The 25,747-nt window shown below is 32.5% G+C and overlaps 1 protein-coding gene across 1 annotated transcript in view; it reads left to right on the top strand.

The window, feature by feature from the left end:
- Positions 1-25,747, top strand: part of CSMD1 (CUB and Sushi multiple domains 1) — a 1,071,386-nt gene that overhangs the window by 782,783 nt on the left and 262,856 nt on the right. Inside the window, exons 11-12 of the mRNA XM_041420500.1 lie at positions 7,129-7,232; positions 13,692-13,804. Of these exons, the coding sequence (XP_041276434.1) occupies positions 7,129-7,232; positions 13,692-13,804 (217 nt within the window). The remainder of the gene's footprint in view (positions 1-7,128; positions 7,233-13,691; positions 13,805-25,747) is intronic.

Raw genomic sequence — 25,747 nt, 5'->3', positions numbered from 1 at the left:
TTGAAGAACAGTATTTTCAGACCTTGTTTTGAACAACAGATCTAAAAGCATTTATTTAAAATGTCTTTAAAAAGATTTACAATAATACAATTAGCACAACCAGAATTGTTTTTGATGAATGGCAAGTAAATAGATGCATGGGTTTTTTACTTCATTTCCATTTTTCAGTTTAAAACAAATGACATAGTGTTTCTTTAAAGGTTGTATTTCCATATTTGTTTTCTACTGACAGTTGGAGCAGCAGCAGGAGTAAAAATGAAAGCCATATATTTGGCATTTTTCTTTGGCAGAAAATGAGAAATAGATCATCCTACTATATCAGTGTTGTCTAAAATTATCCAAAAGTGATAAATTCCAAACTTTTAGTATGAACATATGAATAATTATCTCCTCTTAGGATTCTGCTTTTTATTGTTTTAATTTTAGCTTTCAAACCCAAACCAAATTGATTGATAATTCATTAAAAATATGGCTCACATAAATGTGAAATATTCATTGGACTTAAATTTTAATGCTGTATACTATTCTGTGTACTTAGAAATGGTAACATATTTATATACATATCAAACAAACAGAAAAGAGGAGAAGGAAAATGTTTCAATGATTAAGACAGCAAAGTGAAATTCAACATGATGTTTAGGCACTATAGCTGAAGATTAAAATCTAACTTGGCAACAAGCTGCTTCTCTGACTGAGTAACAGATTGCGGCAGCTATGTTAACTCTGAAATCATCATTATGGGATTTTTTTAATGTCTCCCTCTACAGAAGAAACAAAACTGTGACTAAAAATGTGTTCATTCCCTTACTGTGGTAGTATTTAAATTCATTAAGTAGCTGATTAGTTATAGATATATTTTACATAATCAACAGCTACCACTAAAAATGGCACTTCCTAGTATCAAGAATTTTATTATTCTCATTTCTGCAATTAATTCTCTGTTTTTTATAGATTTAGCTTCCAGCCACTGTGTGTCCATCTTTTTTGTCCTGTATATCAGAATGTTCTTCCTTATTGGAGTAGTCTAAGATTAGTGTCAAATCACTTCATAACTTTTACTACGTAAACAAAATGAGCTGGTTTTTCTTAAGATTGTTCTTATTCTTTTCTTCCAAAGAAATTACTATTATGTGATATATTATTATTGTTATTTCCTTCTTATCTTTGTTTAATTTCTACCAGGTGTAGTTATTAGGTTAATTTTCAAGTCATTAGTGGAGGCTAAAAGGAAAATTAATTCCTGAGAATGAGGAATATAAATTATAATGTTAATTCTGAAAAATAAGCAAATTTCTTTTTATAATTGCTTTTAAAATAACTGCAGTTGTTGGATTATGGTAGTACCAAAAGCCCTCAACATTTCTTTAAAATAATGAACAGAATAATCTAAATGTTTTCAATAAATTTGTAGTTATTCAACAAACACTAGAGGTATTAAAATTTTACAGGACAGGCCCTTGTATTGCATCAATTTTATTTTGTCTGGTTGTAGCCTATTTCAACCTGGTAGTTACAAGTTATTAATTTTGCATCTTATTAATTGTAGCTTTACCCATGCCAAATTATGAATATTATGGCTGGGATAAATATTTTACCTTTTTTATGGGCTTTGAGGGAAAATTAATAAATTTATTTACAAAGGAATATGAAAAAAAATTATGCCACCTTTCACAATAAATCACCCATAAAATTTATGCATTAGAGTTACCTAGTTTTATTACTGTGTATAGTCATTTTTTTATGTTTCCTCTTCCTCTAGATTTTGGCCATAATTGCATTGCCACTTAAAAATTCAAGAGATATCACTGTAGGAGGGGTGGGCTAGGGAAAGAGTGGAGCTTTGAGAGTTTTCTCAAAAAACCATTCTTCTATGTGTTCTCTAATACTGGCAACATCTTTTGAAATTGCTTTCTATATTATGGTGTTCTTTAAGTGTAATTGGTGCTCCACACCTTGGTTTAAAGCTCTTCTTTCAGAATCTGGGTCTATTCTTCTAAAAATTAAAAAAAAAATATTTAGGAATCTGAAAGACTCTAGCAGTATTTCCATGTTTGTGTCTACAGAAAAAAAATAATTGAATATTTATGTTACTTTCAATATTAACATTACAGCAGGGAGAAAAATGCAAACTAGGAAAACTTTGTTACATTTGAAGGAAAATACTGTTACATTGAGTACTGTTGCAATTGTAAATGAAATGGAATAACATATGACCGTTGCAAACAGGTTTTATAAAAAGACTTTATAACTAACATGTTTTCATTTTATTATTTTAAAATTTCTAATCATGGATGCTCAGGTCTTTTATTTTCTGATTTTAATGTATGGTACTTTAGTTTTACTCAGGCAACAAATTGTCTCACTGTATTTTCTCATCTTTAAGAGATGTTCCTTCAAGCAGGTCTTGGAGGTTCTTTTTTTTTTTCTTTTTATTGTGGGTTGGTTTATTTGTTTGTTTTTGAGGTTTGTTTTTTTTCTTTTCTTGGTTTGGGTTTGTCTTTTGTGGGGATTTTTTGTTTGTTTTTCTTGGTTTGTTTGCTTTGGGGTTTTTTGTTTATTTTTCTTTGGGTTTTTGGTTTTTGGGGTTATTTTTTGTGTTCTTTGTTTGGGTTTTTTTGGTTTTTTTGTTTGTTTTCATTTTTTGGGGGGGATAACATACACTTCTGTTAACACATTGATTCTGTTTTGAAGTTGTTGACTTGATCTGCTTGTAAATATAATGGATATCTTATGCAGAGTTTTCATTTCTTCTTGCATCCTAGAAAAAAAATTCATTGCTCTTGCTTAATACTTTCTTTTTACTTAATACATACATTAATAACATATATAAGTAATAGTAAAATAGGTCTTTTTGATAGTGAAAAGAACATGCACACCTAGGTGTTTTGGAGATGTAGCACTGCCATGTGCCCTATTGCTTCCTCTAAACAGAATGTCCATACAGGCATTTCCTACCACTCTGGTGCTGCTTTTATCCCTCGCTTGCAACAGCAATTATGCCAGCAGAAATATAAAATATGGGAGTATCTAGCATAAAGGAAAATGTTTCAAATGAAAAACTAATTATGACAAATTCACTTACAGAACTTTTGTATCAGAACCTCCTTAGGTGCCATATTTTTAAGCTTTTTCTTGTTTTCTGTTTTCACAGTCTATTTATCTAATAAGAAGTAATCATTCTGAATTGCTTATAAGGGAATTTTGTCTCATACCTTTCAGAAAGCAAATAGGATCATTCTTCTGTGAGAAGAATGTAACTGATCATCCAGAAATAAACATAATATGTTTGGAAGCAATTTTTGTGTTTCCAGTTTTTCTAAATGAAAATTAATTATTTTCTTCATTTAATCTGATCATATTAGAGCATATGTAAATGGTGATGGTCAAATTAGTATTACTGGAATTTTAAATTGCAAAACAAAATTGAATCTGGATAAGCACCTCAGAGCTGCTTTTTCCTCCCTTGGTATATAAATCAATATCATTTAACCACATATGTAGTATATTGTGTTTTATTGTGATATTATTGACTCCTCATAAGTTTTTCCTATACTGTACTCATATCTATATCCATACAAAACTGTCTTACATTCTTCAGTCTGCCATCTAACAAATCTTTAAAATTCTTCTGATGATTGAAAGCTTTATCTACACACAAATTTTAATCAAATAAATATGGGTAAGTATTAGTTTTCCATAGTCATCAAAACTCCCATATTATCATTAGAAACAGTAATTCTAAGAGGTAGTTTGCTCCACCATAAGATAGGTAATATGACTTGTGTTGATCTCACGAGTGCTTGGTAAAATTTTGGAGAAAATTATTCTGGGAATTATTGAAAAACACCTGAAGGACAACACAGTCAGTGGTCACAGTAAGAAGTTATTCATGAGGGAAAAGTCCTGCTTGACATACTTAATTTCCTTTTATGATAGGGTAATCCACCTAGTTGATAAAAGGGAACCCAGTTGATGTGATCTTTTTGGATTTCAGTAAATTTTTTAATACTGTGTCTCACAGGATCCTTCTGGACAAAATATCCAGAACTCAGCTGCATAAACACATCATTTGATGGGTGAGCAACTGGCTCATGGTTTGGACACAAAGGGTGAGAGTGACTGGGGTGACACCAGACTAGGGAATATTGGGGTTCCACAGGGCCCCATCCTCAGCCCAGTTCTCTCTCACATTGTCATAAATGACTGGGATGCAGGACTGGAACAAATGTTGAGCAGGATTGCAGATAATACAAAACTGGGAGGAGCTGTTGACAGACCTCAATAAATTATAGTACTGGACAATCACCAGCCATAGAAAGTCCAATTTGCTATAAGAAGGCAAAGTGCTGGATTCTACACCTGGGATGGAGCAATCCTGATTGTATGTAGAGATGAGAAACTGGAATCAGAGCTGTGGAAATGGACCTGGGGGACCTGGTCAATAGCAAGCTGAATATAAGTGAGCAGTGCCCTGGCAGCCAGGAGGGCCAACCCTGTCCTGGGGGGGATCAGGGACAGCATCGCCAAACAGGCAAGGCGGGGGATTGTCTCTCTGCTCTGCACTGGGGCAGCCTCACCTTAGGTGCTGGGGGCAATTTTGGACACTGAAATATTAAAAGGACGTTAAACTTTTAGAGAGCATCCAAAGGAGGGGAACAAAGATGGTGAAGGGCCTTGAGGGGAAGCTGTGTGAGGAGCTGCTGAGGGCACTTGGTCTGTTCAGCCTGGAGGAGACTGAGGGGAGAGCTCGCTGCAGTTACAGCTTCTTGTGAGGGGAGGAGGAGGGGCAGAGCCTGATCTCTTCTCTGCGGTCACCAGTGACAGGACCCGACGGAATGGCCTGAAGCTGTGTCAGGGGAGGTTTAGGTTGGGTATCAGGAAAAGGTTCTTCACCCAGAGGGAGGTTGGGCACTGGAACAGGCCCTGCAGGAAGTGCTCACAGCGCCAAGCCTCAGGCACATGGCGTGACTCTTGGGGCTGTCTTGTGCAGGGCCAGGAACTGTACTCAATGATCTTTGTGGGTTCTTTCCAACTCAGGAAATTTTATGACAGAGAAGTGCCATTTTCTGTCCACTGACTATGAAAAGAGCAATGAGTAGATTGGGTGCTTATTGTTTATGTAAAATTCAGTCTCTATGAGTCAGATTGAAGGAATTCAAGTTAGTCCTCTTAAGCCTCAACCATTTGAAGGTCTTTCCAAAAGATTTTATGTGTTAGCATAGAATAACAATTATCATGGAAATGAAGATAACAAGATTTTGTCTAATAGTGTGTAATATATCTTCACAATGTATCTCCCATAAAGGAATTTTTCTTGTCACATTTCCTGTATGCTTAGCCAGAAGCTTAAAACTTTCATTTATGGTTTATATCCAATTATAATTTTTTCTAACTTATTTTAGTATTAAAGAGGTGAACATTCATATTTGTTTTTAAATTGTTGTGTAAAAGAATTTGTGAGTCTAACCAAATGTGCTATTTGGAGTTGAACCAAATGTATTATTTAAATAATACATTACCATATATTTTCATGAAATATTCCATCAAGTTTCCTCCTCCATATGAAATAATAATTGCATTAAAACTTCTTGCAGTTATTTTTCTTGCCAGAAACAACTCTCTTTTTGTGCTTCTACATATTTTTTGCTTCATTTTGGTTTTATAAATCTTGATTTAATAATGAAATTTTGCATGCTAACCACTGACATAATATAGGAATACTAGAAGGTACATCAGGAGAAGATGAAAAGGTATATTGTTTTATCTGAAGCATATTGCCTGAAAATCATATGATTATTGCAACAATGGACAACCAAGGCGTGACACCCCACCAGCAGGGCTTTAAGCAAGGCAGATCCAATCTGATCTCCTTTTAGATGACCCTCCCTAGTCGATGAGGGAAAGGCTGTGGACTTTCTCTGGCTGTAGGCTTTTCTTTGGGTTAGAAACAAAAGCAACATAGTACAATGTAAATATCACTCAATCTAGTGGCGTAAGTTCCTCTCTACAGTTCATTGTACTAGACTTCTCCAATTCCAACTCAGAAATAAGGTGGCTAGCTTTCTTTTTTAATACTGAGAAAGTTTAAACAACTAGCTTAGCTTGAATTATGCTTTTTTACAGGGCTAAAATTTGATTGGGATCCATTCTGTTTTGATGATCACATTGCAATAAACTTAAGTGGATGGAAAACATAGTTTTTTCACGTGTTTCTTCCAAAAAAGGAGCATAAGGCTTGTGTGGAAAGCTCAAATCTGACCCAAATATTGTTTCTACTCACAAAACCGAATTAAAATTAACTGCATCACATGCAATGGCTGATGTCTGAGAGTTTATCCAGGAATATCTCCAAAAGTTAGTATAAAGATAAAATTAATAATTTTGTGGAAAATCACTGACTGTCTGCACTTTTGTGTCAAGTTGTTTGTATCAAATTAAAAAAAGGTACAATGTCCTGATATATGTGTACATATATATCAGCTGCAGCTACTTGCCAATACTGAACTGTAAAATTGTTTGCCTTAGAATTGTTCTTTTATAGAAACTAAGTCAATTTTTGTGCTTTATTTTATCTTTAAAAAATACAGTTTTGTAAATAACTTTTCAAAGAATTCTGAGAGATACATTTGAAATTTTCTTGGCAATTCATGACTACACATTATGTGGAATCACAGTTTAATTTAGTAATTTATGCTTTTGAATTTCTGCGAACCAGCCTCCTCCATCTTTTTATGAATTCATAGTTCACATTTTCTACCTTGTTATTGTATAATCCAACAGATAAGAATGTTTTAATGTACTTCCAATACTAGCTAGACAATTTTTATATAGCTAGTACAGTTTAAAAAAAAGAAAATTGATTTCTTCAATAATGAACAATTATTACCAGTTAGTGGTGACTGGCATCTTTATATCTTAGTATGTGATACTTCTGAAGCATTATGGCAATGACTTGCTCCTAAGTAAGTATGCATGAGAAACACAGAAGTTTCTGCACTTGTGCTCTTTCTAGATATCTTTCAAAAATAATTATTGTGTCATTATTTGTTTTATAGTAGTCAAATAATTCAAGAATGGAACAGGTTAGATAACATGTTTTGAAGTAACTGAGTTATTTAATTTTAATAGGTCATAAAGCTTGCTTTTGAAGAGTTTGAACTGGAAAGAGGCTATGATACTCTTACTGTTGGAGATGCTGGGAAAGTTGGTGATACCAGAACAGTGTTGTATGTGTAAGTACACAACTTCAACAATTTTCCTTGGAAATTTGCTGTCATGTTGTTTCTTCCAGGACAGGATATATCTACTTAAATTTGCAATTTTAATGTATGGAACTTGATAATTAATGTAAGGTTAAAATTCATGTACTGTCAATGAAGATTGTTCATTACAAAGTTCACTCCAAATAATTAGTAGCATCTTTATAGGCTTTAATATTAGGGACTAAATACTGCAAACTGAATTCTTTAAAAGAAAAAAAAAGTCTTTCTTTAAAAAACAACTACTTGTATAACTGTAATTGTATTCACAAACAATTAAGGGAATAAAAAAATAAAAGGCTCAGATTTCAGCAAACAGAAGATAAAACTTGTGTAAAAAAATAAGGCATTGATTGATTTCAACTTGTGTATAAAGTTTGTGATTGATAACTATAAAGTTTTAATGAAAGGACATAGTCCACTTTTCAGTAAATTTAAACATGGTTGATGGAATAATATAATATAATGTCATATACTGGTGGTGTAGGAATTTAGATAAATTTGAAGGAAAATTCCAGGCTAGATGGCTACTCTTCATGTACAGCTTTTCAGTACTGTTTGGATAATGGAAATATAACAGATTAATTAATCCCATCTACCTTAACCATCTCATTTTTGTTGTGTATGCTAATTTTTTCTTCCTGCATAATGAAAGCTTGTGGTTAACAAGATATTTTGGCTGCTGCTTTTAGAGGGTTAAGTAATCATGTGAATCCTGGTCACCAAAAACAAACCAAAATTACAAATTTGATAAATTATCAATGACTAAATAAGAGAAATTTGCAGCATTTATGCTATAATAGCATTACTGTCTTTATCCAACAGATAAAAATCAGTAGGAAAAAGACAGTATTGAACACATTTGATAAAAAGAATGCATTGTAGTTTTTATATTTTGAGAGGGTTCTAATCCATTTAAATAATTGCCATTTAGTTTTCTTTACTTAAATATAGCAAATGTGTGCTCTTAACACCCACACATTTTATTTTAAATTAAATAGAATGTTTTTGCATGGATCTATATGTATTAGTTTATGAATATATGAATTTAATAATTGCTAATTTCCAAACTGTCATATCAAAGTTCCTAGAAAACTCCTAGTTTAATTTGGCTTTAAAGGTATGATGAAGAATTATTTAATTATTTTCTCAATGCTTGTTTTTCCTGGGTTGCAATACCAAGTATCTGCTACTGAGTAAATTGAATTCTATATTCTGAGCATCTGAAAAAGGAAAAAGAAAAAAAAAAAAGAAAGCAAACAAAGAAACCCCCTGTTTGAGGGATTACACATTACATTAACAAGAAAAACATGAACTGGGAATGGATTTGCACACCTAAGTTTATTTTTTCTTGTATTTTGCAGACCAGTTGTATAATGCAACAGTCCTTCTGGTCAGGTTGATTTAATTACTTGTAACTATGACAAAAGGGTTTGCATGCTTTTTGTTTTTCTACTGGGATACGTTTTTTCTCATAGAGACTGCAAAACTCCTTCAGAGTCAAGTCTTCAAGTAGTAAATTTGCTATCCCAAACTGTTAATTTTTTTCTACACTGTGCATACTTCATATGTCAAAAATTTGCCAAAATTATGTCAAAATTATTTATTTTTTTTACCTTTCCATTGGAAGCCATTTAGCCTGTGACTACCTAGTTCACATCTATTTTCCATGACTGAACAAAAAATAAAAATAAATATTTAAAATATTATTTTCTCCTATTAATTGCTATTTAATAAGCAGGACTCCGTAATAACATCACCTCCTATAGCTTTTTTTCACTTTAATAACATTTTAAAAATCCTGTAGCAGACATCCACTCCTAAATACATCACTGGCATTTCTAGAACTAGTACAATGGTCTCACTAGAGACACACTTTACTTCTAACCATTTCTTCAGTATATTTTTTTGACTAAAATAGCAACTGTTTTAGCCCTATTACTCCACAGCCCATCATGCAGGACTGCGGTACAATGTTGGTCCTACCATCTTTACTGTAAATTGTATTTTTGATGAAAGTGAAATCTATGCAAATAAATTTATCTGCCTTTTGCGTGGCAAAATTAGCATTACACTGAAAATCATTTGATAAACAAAATTATTAATAACTAAAATATACTGGAATACAGGAAGGCCCAAGGATAGAACTACAGTTTCATGATAATTAATAATGAATCTGAATTTCTGTTAAGACAGTGTTCTTGAAGTTATTAAACACTGGATTGTATCATAAATTATGAAATATGTTATACTTAAACTGCATCACAGATATGTGCCATTTCACTTGCTGTTCAGAAGAGTCTTCCATAAATGCAAAGTAACATCCTTCATAAAACACTAGGTCTACTTGTAGATACATGATCATGAAATAAGTTCATAACTAAATGTCAGAGTGATTTTGTTATCAAAAATTTTTATTAGTTGGTTGTAATAACAGCTGTTACATTTAATGAGCTTTAAGCAACACCTTTCAGTTTCTTACTAATCCCAGGAGAATGAAGGAACTTACAGTGAAGACTTTTCTGGCTAGATTTAATTTCTAAATTTCTCAGGGCATCTTAAAGAAATAATACAGCTTTTCTTATACTCTTCAAGCTTCTGCTGGCAGACAAAATGCCTAAATTTCTGCAGAAATTATGCAGAATATCACTGTAGAATCTGATGCATTTGATTCTAAAACTTTGTATCTTTTCTGATTTAGTTTGAACACAATATACCAAAATACATATCTTTCTAAATTCAAATCTAAGTATTTGAATCCTTCAGCATAGCAGAAAATTGTCATGTCTCAACATATAAGCATAAGCCCCATGCAAAATTTTCCAGTTCTCAGGTGCTAAAGTCCTCAAGGTAGTAGCTACCTCTTTATTGGGTGCTTTACTGTAAATTTAAACATTGTAAACAAACATTGTATTGTAAACAAATTCAAATTTTATAATGAGATCAATCATGCCAGGATGTTTATAAGCCAGTCATCCTATGAACCCTGGAACTGTCTAAAGGCAGGTCTGTAAATAGGGAACCTTTAAATATTTTATGGAAAGAAGATTGAGGGAGTTGAAAATCATGATATATAAATTACCTGTCCTAGCACAAGCTTTCCATAATGTCTGAACTCTCATCCATTAGAAATTGTCTGTGTAATGTCAAAGCTGTAGAACTACAGCTCGAGGGGAATATGAAGGAATCTTGATGTTTAAAAGGGAGGAAAAAATAATGTGTAGACTCCCCATCTTTATTTTTTTGGACAAAATTGGGGAAATAATTAGGAAAAGTATTTTAACTTCATGAAAGATAGCACTGAGTTTATACAAAACCAAATATACTTTGATGGAGAGCAAATTATTTCAAATCAATTTTATACATTTCTTTGAGAGTCTAGTTGACATATTAATTATTTCATTTTAATATTTATAGTAAACTTTTCTAAAAATCTAATCACCAATAGCTTAAATAGATAAAGGGGGATATTCACATCAATTATATGATTTTTTAACAAGTCTTTATCTGTAATCCTTACTTGTTGGAAAATTTAGCAGTCTTCATGGATTATGTAGGCTGAGATGTTTAGCTCTGGAAAACAGCAACACAATTTACTTAATAGTAATCTAAATATAGTTAGGTTATGAAGTTTTGAAAGCAGTTATTTATTATATTTAACAGAGTTTGGCTAGAACAAGTGACTACCCTTTCAAAATAATTCTTTAGTGATCATCATATGTTTATCAGTCAGGATGTTTCCTTCAATGTCCTGTTTTCTGTTTTTAAATTTTTGTGTATTAAACTAACACATTGCTTTAGAAGGTCTGCTTTGCCTCCAAATGTTATGATTTATGTTTATCTTTCAACACTTACATTAAAGCTTATTTGTTTAATTATTCCCTTAAAGCATGAATCTTTTAACTATTTCCTGTATAGAAAAGTTTTAGTTGTTTTTTTTTTCCTTCAAAACAAAGAAGAAACTGTACATTGGTGATTCAAAGCCAGTTCATTATGTCAGCTATTTCAGTACACAATAAAAACATCCATGGCAGTAAAATGCTCTTTAGTAAACCTTTATCCTTTTCTTTTATTCATACAAAGTTTGGAAACTTACTGGGGGCTTGGAAAATAACCTACCCTTTCATAACCTGTAAAAACAAATATTTCTGGTCATGAAGACCATTCTCAATAGCTTGGATCTGGCTTCTTTGTGGACAACTAAGGAGAGAGAAAACTCTTGCAAAAAATTGCTTTCAATTAGAGTTGCCTTTTCTGACCTGTGATCTGTTCAGAGTAGTGAGAAGCTCAGCTTAAGTTTGCCTCAACATTTTTAATTTCCTTCATGTGGAGATTAAAAGACGTTCATGAACCGACCACATGAAATGAGGTTGGCACCAGCCAAACTGCCTGAATGGCTGGTCTGCAAGTCTCTGTTCTGGAATATGCAGATGATCTGATTTTGAGATGATTACAGACTGGAACAAATTCAGAGTCAGTAACAGCATGTGTTGGTAGACAGATCTGCATTCCCTAAACATTTGACCTGCTTTATCTTCTATCTTAGTTAAAGGATGTAGTTCTATCTTTGGAGGCATTCTCAAGGAATAAAACCAAACAGAAACAACAATAAAACCCCATGCAATAGGTTTACACATCTAAATAGCCATTGATAAATTTTTGCACAAAAACAACAAGTTTCCCTTTGTCCTTCAATGAATATGTAATCTTTACATTTTCTGACCTCGTATATATATTTCTGCAGGCATCTTCTAAACTACTTTTGTTTATGTTTCTCACTGTCTGGTGGAGTATCTTCCTTTCCTAAGCTGGCTTTGTTATTCATTTGAATGAATGTCCCAATTTCATCAACATTCATTATTTTATCAGCAAGGTAATGTTAAATATTCTGACTCTATCTAGCATCACTTTGAACATGTACAACTCCCAATTAATTTAGTAAGCAGCTCAGTTTTCAGACTAAGTAGCTGCTTTATTTTCATCCTTACACAGGCCAGACTGAACATCCTAGCAATTTATCATTGTTTCCTGATTACCTTACTTATCCAAGCTGAGCACTGATTGTGTGTTTGCATATGCTGAGCTATAATGGATTTTTATTTTCCCCCCTTTTCTGCACATATAGTATTACAATAATAAAATACTTACTAGCAGGTCATAACCGGAAATCTTATAGAGCAAACTCAGCCATTTTATCAGCAGTTCCAGGTGCTGTGTTCAGTAGTAATGAATAAGCCCATTCTTCTTATATGAGGACTGTGGTTTAAAATTTTATTTTCAATATATCTGAGTAAGAACCCAAATTATTGTAGATATGGGATATAGTGACTTGTTCATAACCTTGATTGAAGACAGAGAGAATTCCTATAACTTGTCTCATGCTTCCTCAGTTCTTACCTTGTTTCTGCTTAGCCTCTCCTTTTATTGTCTTTGCATTTAAGTTTTAACAGTATTAACATCTGGTTTATTATATTTAAAGAATATGTTTTTGAAATAATCCATACACTGTTTTCTTGAGAAATTCTGCTTCTAGAACATCTTATCTTGATTTGGCACATCATTAGTTTTACTTAACTGATGCCTATTTGTTTTGCATGATCAAGACTGAGTGCTGGAAGAAAGACAGAGAATTTTCTCCTTTGTATCTGATAAAAGTTTAGTTAGTGAGATTTTACTGCCACTTTTTGTATGTGACTTTTCTCACTGCTTTTTGTAAAGCTGTATACCTATCGCCGGGATCTGAATGGTTGTTCAGGACTAGAACGTGATTATTCACTTGTTTTTCACTATTAAGAAGCAATACTTCCTAATGATTCTTTTTGACACACAACTTTTTGGTATCAGAATTATAGATGTGTAAGTGACACTGCTGACAAGCGCTGAAGTTTTATAATGGGATTCACCAGTTTGCCTTATATGTGTTCTATACTGCACTGTACTTATCTATACAGAGCTATCACACATTACTGTGTGAGAAATAGCAGTTTCCCTGAAATTTAAGAGATCATTGTGAGTTATTTGAATGGAGATGTGATTGTACTAAGTTCTGGACACACAGGTTGTAAGGCAGGTAAAGCAATTTTCTTCACTTTTAAAAAGCATGGCAGAAAAGCAATACTGATCCAAACAGGTGAAAACTAATTTATACAATCACTCTCATCTCTTACAACTTAATTACTTAATGGAAACTTTAGGTAGGAACAGCTTTATTAAAGTGTTTAATCATAATGTTAAATGCAGTCATTCAAAATGTTTTTTTCTATTACTTCATATTGTTCCATTTAATATAGAATAGTTAATTTTATCAGAAATGCCGCTGATTACAGTAGGATGTGAATAGCTTTAAAGCCAGTGTTTTGTGGTAGTGGTGGTGATAGTAGTAGTAGTAATTTATGCATGTACAAATGATTTTGCCATTTATCCTACATACAGACTCACTGGATCTAGTGTTCCTGATCTTATTGTGAGCATGAGCAACCAGATGTGGCTTCATTTACAATCTGATGACAGCATTGGTTCACCAGGATTCAAAGCTGTTTATCAAGGTATGAGCTAAATTAACTATTTTAAACTTATGTTATAACTTGCTTTGTCATACCCCAACAAATTAAATTCAAATAGACATTTAGTCCTTTCACAAACTTAATTGTCTCTATTGTCAATTAATAGTAAACAAAGACATGGATTTCCAAATACCTACAAAATAACTAAAAATATTTGCAAATAAAAATGAAATCTATTGTTCTAATAGTTTTTGCTGGGAGGTCAATAGAAGCTACAAATTTCTAATATATTTGAAAGGTCATAAATTTTATATTCTACTAACCTGTATTATATCGGACACTATTTGAAAAATATTGTTAATATTCTAGGTCTTTATTGGGGCATTTATAAAACTTATTTTCATGTCTCACTGAGAATCTTCACAGATCTAAGTCAAAAATTAGTATGTAATGAAAACAACAGAACAGATATATTGTATATTATTGTGGAAATTAGGAAGTTGTATAGAATTATGGAAATTTAACTAAAAAAATTAATTATCTAAGTTACCCTAGCCTCATTTGTGTTGCTTCTGTCTCAAAGAAATGAGAATCTTTGCAATATAAATATCTTGGGTTTTTTGGGTTTTTTTTTGATGGTGTGAAATTCAGTACCTTCTGAAGTTGATTAATTGTATTAAAAATACCTGATATCTCTTAGTCTGCGTGCATGTATTGAATTTTTCCCTTTTCAATATGTTGTATAGACCTGCAGCTAAAAAGAGCACTTTCTTATTAACATGTAGTATCATTTTCTGATAATTTCTATGTTAATTAGTTCACCTTAAGGATAAGGGAAAACACTTGATACTATTTTCAATAGTACCTTATGGGCACATATGATGAAAATGATTTGATCATAATCTTGTCAAAATTAGTTTTGTACAAAAGATGCTACAAAACATTGAGAGACTTTTCACAGTGCAGTAACTGAAAGTAACTGAATTAGAAGAGTGGGAGTGCTCCTTAAACATTGTCCATGTTTAAATGGACATCTTTAAACATGTCCAAACTGAAGGACTCTGTCTAAGTGTTTTACTTCATTTCTAGTTACCTTACTATTTCAATATCAAAACAGGCAAAATAAAGAATGGAAAGTCATGGAGATGTTAACCTCAAATTTAGAAAGCTATATATTTATTGCACTGAGGACATTAAGGCTTGCCTGAGCAGGTTTTTAGAAGTAGGGTCTGTGGCTGTGATATATAGTGAACATTGAAAGGAACAGGAAGGGGAAATATTCCCTAGTGGTCAGGCAGGAAACATGGTGCTACTTCTCCACACCAATAGTTTTCTACTAGTGGTCTCTCCTGTGAAGCAGGTGGTGATGATAGCAGTGATTAGGGTTATACTGCCACCATTATTTTCCCCTGACACTTTATTTCTTTGAGACTCACTCAAGCTCACTATTTGTTATTCCCACTCATGGTACTGATTGGAGCATGATAATCAGATCAACTGTTCTACACTCGCTGTTTAAGTTTCTGTGAGCACATATTGTTGGGTAATATTTGAGTGTTTTATTTATTATTATCTACTTCTTTTGTGCACTATTATCTACTTCTTTTATGCACTATGTTTTGGTTTTCTTTAATGTGAACTGAAATCAACAAAATAAGGAAAAAAGAGGAGAAAGAAGGTGTGATTCTTATGAGGGTGGCAATCACTTCCCTTGAGAATCCTCCATAACAACTCTATTGAGATTTGCAGGTCCATGGCCATGAGAATAACCATATGATAATAAGGAAAATTACAGAGGCTCTTGAAACACGGTCCCAATTGCTTAAGTGTGATGTACAAGAGCGGTGAATGGAAAAGCAGATGCAGGCTTTTAGCTCTTCTATGGCTAAGACATTAAGGAATCTTAAGACATTGCACCATGCATTAAGCCTGTATAATTACACAGCTCAAGTATGTTTTATTGCATGAGCACAATCACATACTCTTTATCTAAATTAAACTTACCCTTTCTTGTCCCTTCTGTCATGATTTTATTTTTTGTACTAGAGTAATTTCTAGGGTCTGTGTTTATTTAGAAAATATGTTGTCTTTAAAAAATCCATTTGTGAAATATATTCAGTGAAAATAGTGATTATATAGTGGAGAGAGAGTGTTGGCACAAGCTATGTATCTGAAATTTGCACCGTTTCCTCAAACCAAAATTATGAACTTTACCTTCTCATAACCCTATGAAAAAGTTCAAAATTTTAAAATTTGTATATCAGATGATACATTTTTTCTGCTATTATTTCTTTCTGGAATTTCTAATGTAAATTCATTTGTTATAATTTCTGTATTTGTCTAGTGATGTTATTTTATTTATGGAGTTCAACCTCTTACTTTTGGGGACTTTCTGCAAACATCTGAAGTAGACAATGTGCATTTTGCAGTAGCAATAGCATCTCTTTGATGAAGTATATTGTTAACATTTGGCAGTTGGATTTGGCTTTCAGTCTTGTTTTGCAAACAGTTGTGGGTTTTTCTGCAGTTTTACTTCTGCAAGTCAGTTTCAGAATTCTAAAGTGTGAAATGTTTACAAGTTCAGAAGTATAGTAAATATTTTAAGAGGAAGGTGAATTATAGCTTTTTTCTCTCTTTTATTTCAATGGTCTAATTAGTTTTATTAGGATTTTCTCATCTTTTATTGTTGATGCAACTTTTAACCATCTGCACTCTCAATACATTTCCTGCTTTAGGCTAAGTATAAACTTGAAACTTTTATCCTGTCACAAGGTGCCTGAATAAATCTCCTTCCCCTTGTGCAGCAGTCAAAGAACCTGTCTAAAAATAGAATCTCATTTTAATTGTGAGAAAGTTAATAGATTGTGGCATGTAACCTCAAGGACACTGTCTGTGATTGCAGTTAGCTAAAAAGAAGGCAAACTGCAGTCTTTGATGCCTTATACACATTCTGTACACACAAAGTAAAGGACGTCCTTATTTGAATCTTTTTTCTCAAAAAGTTGTGAGTTTTGCTCTGGATTGGAACATGATTTCTCACCTTCTTGGGATATATTTTACAGCTCACCAACCAAATCTTGACTTTGTATCTATTAATTTTTTTTTTCTATTTCTACTTAAATAATGTCATATTCTATAGAAAATTCTTACTTTAACTGAAAGGATATTAATGATGCAGTTCACCTATCTTACATTGTTAGCATGTCCACCTAAAAATGACAAGAAATTATGCTTGTAAATGAACTGATATGCATAACAGATTTTATGTATGAATAGTAAATTTAATCCTATTTATAATTTGCCTATGGGATTAAGAGAGAGGCAAGTTTTACCCAGTCCTTTTGCTTCTTCTTTGTCTCACCTTCAGAAATATGTTAACATCAGAGAGATGTAGGATTCTCTATATTCTCACTATTTAGGTTTTTGCAGTCTGCCCTATTGATTATGTTTCTTCAACTATAGAATGCAGTTCTCCAAAAGTTGGAGCCACAAGAAACATTTCAGACATAGGTCCTGTAGAGATAGTTCCTTGAAAGTGTTTTGAATAAGGAGCAATAATACTGTAATGGTATCGCTGTATGCACTGGAAGGTGACTGATGGAATCCCAGAAATAACAAGTGTTGCTACTACCTTTTTAACTCCAGGAAACTGACAAACAGCTACCAAGTTAGCAAATACAAGAAGTGTCTTGATATTTTTCTGCCAGTCATACTCAATGTCATGCATTATAAAGACAAAAATAATTTAAGCATAACCTCCATGTAATTAACAAGTAAAATGCAAGACTCGGGCAATGCTTAACTTTGATGATAAACTTTCTAAACCATGTTAGAACCACATTATTTTTGCTAAAATAGAAGGCTGTTAACCCATAGTATAAAAAAAAAGTTAAAAAGCTGAAGAATGATCCTATCATTATTTTTTTTAAAAAACCCTAATTTATAGACTGTATTTGAAAGTCCTTCATTCTCTGTTATAGATCCCAGATATCTTAACAGAATGGTTTAATACCTTTCAAAAAGAATGCTCTGACATCATATATTCTGTGAAAAGGCCAGAAATTTAAATTTTTCCATCTTTAAAGAATGAGATGCATTGTAATATCACACCAAAGTGTTTCAAAGGATCTAAACTGAAATGCTCTTCAATTATTATTAATGCCAGTTTTCCTTATTGAAGCCAAGATGACCAGGTGTCACTACACAGGTCTTCATAAATTAAACACAATTATATTATATGTTTCACAGCTGGTATTTCATGGTAACATTTCTCAATGTGTATGCAGCACTACAACGTGCTGCTTTAAGACTAAAATTTTCAACCAAAAAATTAAAAAAATAAAAAAGAGAAGGAAACATTTATAGAAAAAAATACAGTATTCAGGCTGTTGTTAAGAGAGTTTTCAGAGTTTCAGCAACAGAGCTCTTTAAAAAGTAATGAAATTATAAAAATGGACTGTAAGTTTTAGTTATATTTCCAATATTTTTCCTTTTACCTGAGTATTTAGGAAAGTTATGAAAGACCTCAGTGTATTTTCTCCATACAAGGGGCATATCTGAAATCCTGGTGTTTCTCCTGGAAGAATACAATAAACATGCTGATTGGTTATCTTGATGAAAGTTGTTGCTGATCTCCCTTGTTGAAGCTGCTTCAGTATGTATAAATTTTTAACACACATTAAAACAGCACATGGCATCTTCTGACCTCTCTGTTTAAATAGGTTTAGGCTCACCAAAACTCTTATTTTGTATTAAAAACTGATTAGAGAATTTTTCAAGATCTAACCTTATTTTCAATCTTGCCATGCAATGACTCTCATTTTTTTTTTTTTTTTTTGATAGTACCATATATACAAATAACAACATGTCATACATGCTAATAAATATAACATGCACAAAGTGATGAAAACAATATCATGCCATCTCCTTGGGGTCCCAGGATGGTCTGGTAACACAAACAAAGTATGTTGATATCCTAAGACTATACTTTTACAAGCATGGTTTTTTCCTAGTTTGTTGCTGGTCATGAGCTAAAGCAAGGACTCTTTTTACATACAATAGGATAAGAATTTGTAATTAAAGTAATTTTTTATTCATACACTTTTTTATAGGTTAGCTTTCTTCTTGGGCTGCATTTTTATTTTGTTTTGACCAGAAGTGAAGACCACCCATGCCCAAATTTGTCCAGTACATGTGTTCTAATGCAGTATTTAGGCAGCTTTGAATAAACAGGAGTTTTTATTTATGCCACTCCTTAGTATTGCTTCAAACATGCATTTACCTTTTAAGTGGATAAATTAGGCACAGTCATTGCCATGCATATCCAGGTCAGGATAATGCAGCATGTTACTGTGACAGCAGGCCTTGTAGCAGTATCAAAAAGTGGTGCTAGGTTGCAGCTGCAGCCAAAAAAAAGGACTGATGAGGTGAATATGTGCCTGAGTTTGGCTTATTCCACTCATTTTATGGGTGTGCCACATCTACATATGGGTGCTTTATGGCTGTCAGGATCCAAGGTGGATCATGCAGCCAACTGATCATTAGGCTGCTTCCATGCTTGTGGTCCTGTTGGCTGTACCACACTGACATAAAAGCACATGACAGCTTGAAGGTTTAGGTGTGTGTGTTTTATGATTTTATTATGCTTGAGATTTTTCTCCCATTCCACCCTGTAAACCTGTAATTCTGATAAAAATATTTAATTTTTTGACTTCCAGACTTTATGATAATATCTGTTTTATAGCCTGTTTAGAACTCATTTTTTATTCCTGATTTTACATGGTTATATAAAGTAATTAAGTTATTTCACTAGCATATTCTTTAGTTCATAACAGTGTTATAAAATAAATCTGGTGACTCACTGATATAATTCTAACATTTTATGTAATTTGAAGTTATTAAGAATTCTTGGAGATGTCAGGAAGTATATCAGCTTCTGCAAGCAGCTGAAAATGTCAGATTTACAACCTTTATTTTTATTGACGTTCAACTGAGCAGTTAAGCTTGTAAGCTTTTCATTATGACTGTTTGGAAGAAGATTCTTCTTTCACTTGAGACTAGTAGAAAAATACTTTCAAAACCATATTTCAGTTGGTCAGATAAATATCAATTATCTTTTTGCTTACACTTACTTTATATAACCATGCAAAGGATTAGTAAACCTTACATCAGTGCAGTTTTTTACAAAAAAATAATGACCTTATAAATGTTATTGCACTAACAATATTGATATAAAATTTTGTTACTGCTTGGAGGTTTAATGAAACCTGTGCTGAAAAAATAAATGGAATTAAGACTTTCTAGGACTTTCACAATTGAACATGCACACAGGGAAATCATTATTTACAGTGTAATGCTTGGAAAGAAAACAGATGTAAGTAATTCATCCTCAGATGTAAGTGAAAACTCGGAGTTTCTTTTGCTATAAGCTTTTCTCTCTTTCATAAGTTTCACATATGCTAAGTTTTTTTCTTGCATTAGGTTTGTATGTATTATAATTCAGAATATTATTCAAATGGGTCTTTGGAGAAGAGGCAATAAATATGTTTCATGTTAATATTTTTATTTATTAAAGCTGCTTGGTTCTATGGAAAACTGTACGAGTTCCATCATAATACTGTATGAATGAATCTGTTTGTAGTGCTACAAAGGGCAGGTTAGTTTTTTGGATGGGCAAATGTCAGTCACTTAATTTCTGCCACAATTTATTATCAATCATTTTCAGAAGCTTTTCTATGTTTTTGTCTGACCTCTTTAGATATACTATTCAGATAAGCCTAGAACAGGCATTTCTCCTTTTCAGCATACCTGAATTTTCTTTCAATAAATAAATAGTACCACCAGTAGGTTACTAATAGAGTGAAAAGAGGCACACTAAGTTACTGAAAATTACTGCAGCAGTTTGCAGTAATTACTGCAAAGAGATTTTTAATAGTGAGAATGTGTTTGCCTGAGTTTTGTATAACATTTAGGGTGGCAGACAAAACACAATTTTCATCTAGAAAATACACATGAGCTTGAGGAACATAGTATAACAGATATATGCTTTAACTTGTTGAGTGTTTTGCATATTCATATATTAGCAGACTGCAGTGGGTAAGACCAAATTCCTGTCTCTGCCACAATCCTTTACTAAACAATCCCAAACAGAAGCTCAGTGAAGAGAATAAATAGGAGTAAGCATGCAGCGTCCTATAACTCTTATTCTCTCTCCTAAATTAACAAAATATAAAACAAAAATGGCCAGATTGATTACAAATTTGTTAAGTTAATGATTTTTCCTTTTTTAATTTTATATTAATTGTGTAACTCTGCTTCTTATGTCCTTTATTAGAGGACTTTTCTGATCTTGTATATAATTTTCTTGATATCATTTGATAATCAATGTCTGGTACTCATCTCTGTCAGTTTAAAGATTGACATCTATCTGTTAAGTTATGCTGTTTGACAATGTATTAGCCTCTTCTGCTATAGCCTTTAATACAATGTGTTCTATTTTGCTAATCATGGACATTGTCAATATGCTGCAAAAGAAGGTGCATGTTAAAGGAATTAAGGAATATCTTTATTAATGTGTCCATTACTTAAAAATCAGAATTTAAAAAGTAAAATACCCCAAAAGTCTTGGAACTTTCCACATTTACAATTTGATTAGGTACAGCCAATATACAGCACGTGTGTTGTTTCTTAGTTATATGGCATGTCTGGAGCTGGGAAGCTGCTGCCTCCCTTCCCCTCCAGACTGCAGCTGTGTCTGACTGATGACACATACCTGCATTTATGTCTTTTCAGCTACTGATTTAACAGGTTAAGTTGAATCCTTTTGTTTGCTTCTTTTCATAAATTTATTAAAGCTTGAAACAATAACATGGTATCTCTGAATAAGAGAGAATTGTTATGTTTTAACTCAGCCAGTGAAGACCATTCTGTTAGTCAAACTAGTTTGGAAAGTAGTTTCAGATAATAATTAAACATATTCTGTTTAGAAAATAGCTCCGATTTTTTTATAGATTTAATATTTCATACTTTTTTATTCAATGGTTATTTTCAGTGTGTTTGACCTTAACATAAATGTTATTTCCAGACTTCAAAATTTAATTAAGTTTTACCATGGCTTTTAAAAACCATTATTATAATTTGATGATTTTTTAAAAGACTAGAACAAATCGTAAAAATAAAACTGCCATAGAATAAGACTTTTATATCATATATTTGAGAAATAAATATAAGTAACTGATCTTGTGGAGACATTTTTGTTTATTTCTTTGCTTCTGACAGGTCTTTCTTTGTCCTTTTTTCCTTCTACTGAAAAAAAACCAAGAAATAGAACTGAACAGTTTAATCTAAGTGTTTAAAACATAAATCCCAGTCTTTGCTTCTAAGCAGATACAGCTCAATTTGAAAGTTTGATCAACAATTGAATAATTTTAGGTAAACAGAAATAGGTGTTTCTATTTACCAGTTAAAACTTGCTCTAATTTTTTTAATATAGAAAACACCGCAGTGTATGCACCATAAACCTAGCCGTCCATTGACATTACTTAAGAAGATAGTCCTTTCACTCTTTAGGGCAAAATAATTCTCTTTTACTAATTTGCCTTATTTAATTCATAAAGTGGTAACATATTCAGAATATCCTGTTAATATCTACAACTGAGATTGTCTGGAATTCTTAAGCACCTTCCATTCATTTATAAAGTTCCTGTAAATAATGGTCAGACAAAAGGATGCATCATAGCTAGACAGCAATAGATAGCATGTTATGATTTTTTCTTTTGAATAATACTTCTTATAGAGCATTTTATTTTTCTGACAGTTTTCAGTATTTTTTTACTACAAGGTTCAAACCATGACAATTATATTACCCCATAATTTTGAAGCCTTTGGATGCTTGACACTTACTCTATGGTTTCAAAAATCAAACAGTTGATTTTAAATGAGTAATAAATCAGCTGTTCATGTTTTCTCACAGTGGTGACACTTGGTTTAAGCTTTATTTTCATGTCTATGTTACTTTAAAGTAAACAACTTTTTTAAATAGTAATGAAAGAATTGATTAAATGATATGATGACTGACACACATTGGACTGTATTGAAAGAGTCATAGAAACATCTAGGTTGAAAAGAACCCTGAAGATCTTTGAGTCCAGTTGTTAACCTAACATTGCCAAGTCCAAAAATTCTAATATGAATGATTTTTTTAAGTATATCTATCAAATAAAAGTCTGAATGATCTGTGCGAAGTGATGTTATCCCTGAAGTCAATAAACTTTAAAGAAAACATTATTTAATAATCTTGGTAAATATTTAATTTATTCTTCTAAGGCAAAATGTAATATTATTGCAAGTTTTCTTAAAACAAATATCTATCTGAAACAAAAAAAAAAAAAAATTTGAGTCTGACTCTCTCAGGATTTTCTGTGCATGTATGTGCACGATGTCAGCATACTAAGTTCTTTTTGTGATACGACATAGGGTAACTTTATAAATAAATACTAAATGAATATTCTTATTACAAGCTGAGTAAAAGGATAAAATTACCCTAAGACACTGTACACAGAATCCTTCTTCCAGTTAAAATGTTATAGTAGCCATTTTAAAAACACATATATATGTATTTATAGACATGTAAAGAGTATTTCACATATTAGAATAATTTCAAAGAATCTGAATAATCTGTCCCCTCAAAATTTACCAAAATTTTTTCATATTGTGATTTTTTGTATGTATATTACAATACATTTTATACCACAAAGTTAATTCTGTAAATTTTGCATAAACTTTAAAAATAATATGGCTAATCTTATATTTACTGTTATTATATATAAAGACCATGTTCTGGTTTTCAAGATAACCCAGCTATAAGAGCTGGTGTTCTTTTGATGAAAAACGCTGATAAAACCATGCAAATAGGAGCTACCTTTATTTTTTTTTTGAAAACGCCTATCACATCGGCAAGCAGATGCTCATAAATATTAAAATTAACAAGGTACAATAAATTTAAGGCACAGATTTAGCTGAGTAATCTACCTTAAATCCCTATGTAAGCACTCTCCTTCAGTGACATTTTGACCTTTCATAACTACAACTTAATCTTCTTTGAGAGAAGAATACAAATCCACTGAAGAGGATTAAATTGCAGTGATCTCAGGAAAATGGCACACCCGAGTGAGCAGCTTTGTATCAGCAATGATGAGAGAGATGGGGATACTGAGAAGTGGTCAGAATACAATTTTATTGCAGACTACATATGCTTATATACTATTCTAGGAAGGCTAGTAATGTTTTACTACAATTGGGTTAGTCATCACACAGACAAACAGACATTTTAAAATATCTCTTGCTTGCAGAGCTTGATATAATTTTCTTTTCTGGTAAGTCTTGATTTAATCTTCAGTTTAGTCTTGATTTAATCCTCAAAGTTTTGTTTGCTCTTGCCAAGGTATCCTGATTTGATAATCTCTTTTGCTAGCCAGCTCCAAAGTCCATCATCTCTCTTGTGTGCTCCAACAGTTTTGCACGTCTTTTCATGTGGCTTTAATGGTCTTAGTTGTGTTCTTTTCCTGGTTAGGGAGAAGTGTGTTTGTGTACATGTTGTTGTGGTTAAGCCCAGCAGGGACAAGGAAGGAGAGATTCTCCATGTTTCTTTTGAGTGGCCAGACCTGGTGGGACAGTCTTTCCTTGGCTGAGATGCCGCCCCTAGGGTTTCGGGGAGGGTCATCAGAGGTGCTCTTCATAGGCAGACCAGGATAGACAAAGGTGCCTGCCCAGGGCCTTATCATCAGAGTGTTGGTGTATGACAGCAGTGTTCTCCACACAAATCTTCACCTGAGCTGAATTTCATCTAAATCCTTGGAGTCCTGATTACTGTCCACTGTAGACCACCTCCATCACTGCTAATTTCTAGTATAGGGTGTAAATTTATTTAGTAAAACTGGTATCTTAGGAATGCTGTACTGGAATTCAGCACAACCCACATAATGATATTTTTGTATAGTACATTCATTTTAGCTGTTATTGAGATTTTGAAAAGATCTAGAATTTCTTGTTCATATGCATTTTCCCACCTTTTTAAGTTAGGCTAGATTCCTGTTATCATCTCATTAAAGTAAATTGCAGTTTTTAGGATTTTGGTGCTCACTGGTATGGTTTTCTTTTGGTAACTAACACCATGAAAAAACAAAAGATGGTCAGGTTTGGGTTATTAAGCCTTTTCTGCGTCACTTGTGCCTTCATTATAGTGTTTATTGAATTTCTTAAATGTCACTGTTGATTACTAAGTCACAGGATTTGAAATGGAAAATTATAGTGAATCTCAAATATTATTGAAAACACCATACTGGTAGTTGGTACTAAAGAAAGACCTGTGGGAAATGTTAAGCAACAGTAGAAGATTTTGATTCTGACACACAGCTGTCTATTAATAAAATCCTCTATAAAGAACATTTATTTCATTAAAGAGTTCTTCAGTACTTTTTATCTTTCCCAAGTCATTTCAACCACTGCATGATTTATCATGCTCATAAACAGACATAAATTTTACACTTTGACTAAAATTGATGTGGCATACTAACACTTGCACTTGTTGCAAAGTCAGCATATAAGAGCAGCCTTTTTTATATTGCTCTCTAATTTTATTAGCAATTTAGATTAAAGGGGTTTTTTATTCAGATGAAATAATGGCTTCTTTTTATGCTGTTGTGAAATTTGAGAAAAACAATACTTCCTAATCTAAAACATTATCAAGAACAAATTTCATTGTGCATTTGTGCATTTTGTGCATTTGATTTATTTGTTGTATATATGGCAGCCTATAAAAAATCCATTTAGATCCTTTATTATACATGAGAATTGTTGAACTAAGTTAAGAAAAAGCTACAATGATATCTTAGCATTGTGTGTGTTTGTAAGCTCTGTTTTCACATGAACACTTCTGAAAACTCAGTTTTATTCTAATCACAATGAACTAACAGCATTTACTGGAAA

This window comes from Onychostruthus taczanowskii, unplaced genomic scaffold (assembly GCF_017590055.1).
Source record: "Onychostruthus taczanowskii isolate IOZ18803 unplaced genomic scaffold, ASM1759005v1 scaffold11, whole genome shotgun sequence".
Taxonomy (NCBI): Eukaryota; Metazoa; Chordata; class Aves; order Passeriformes; family Passeridae; genus Onychostruthus; species Onychostruthus taczanowskii.
This window is presented reverse-complemented; position numbering and strand designations above follow the sequence as displayed.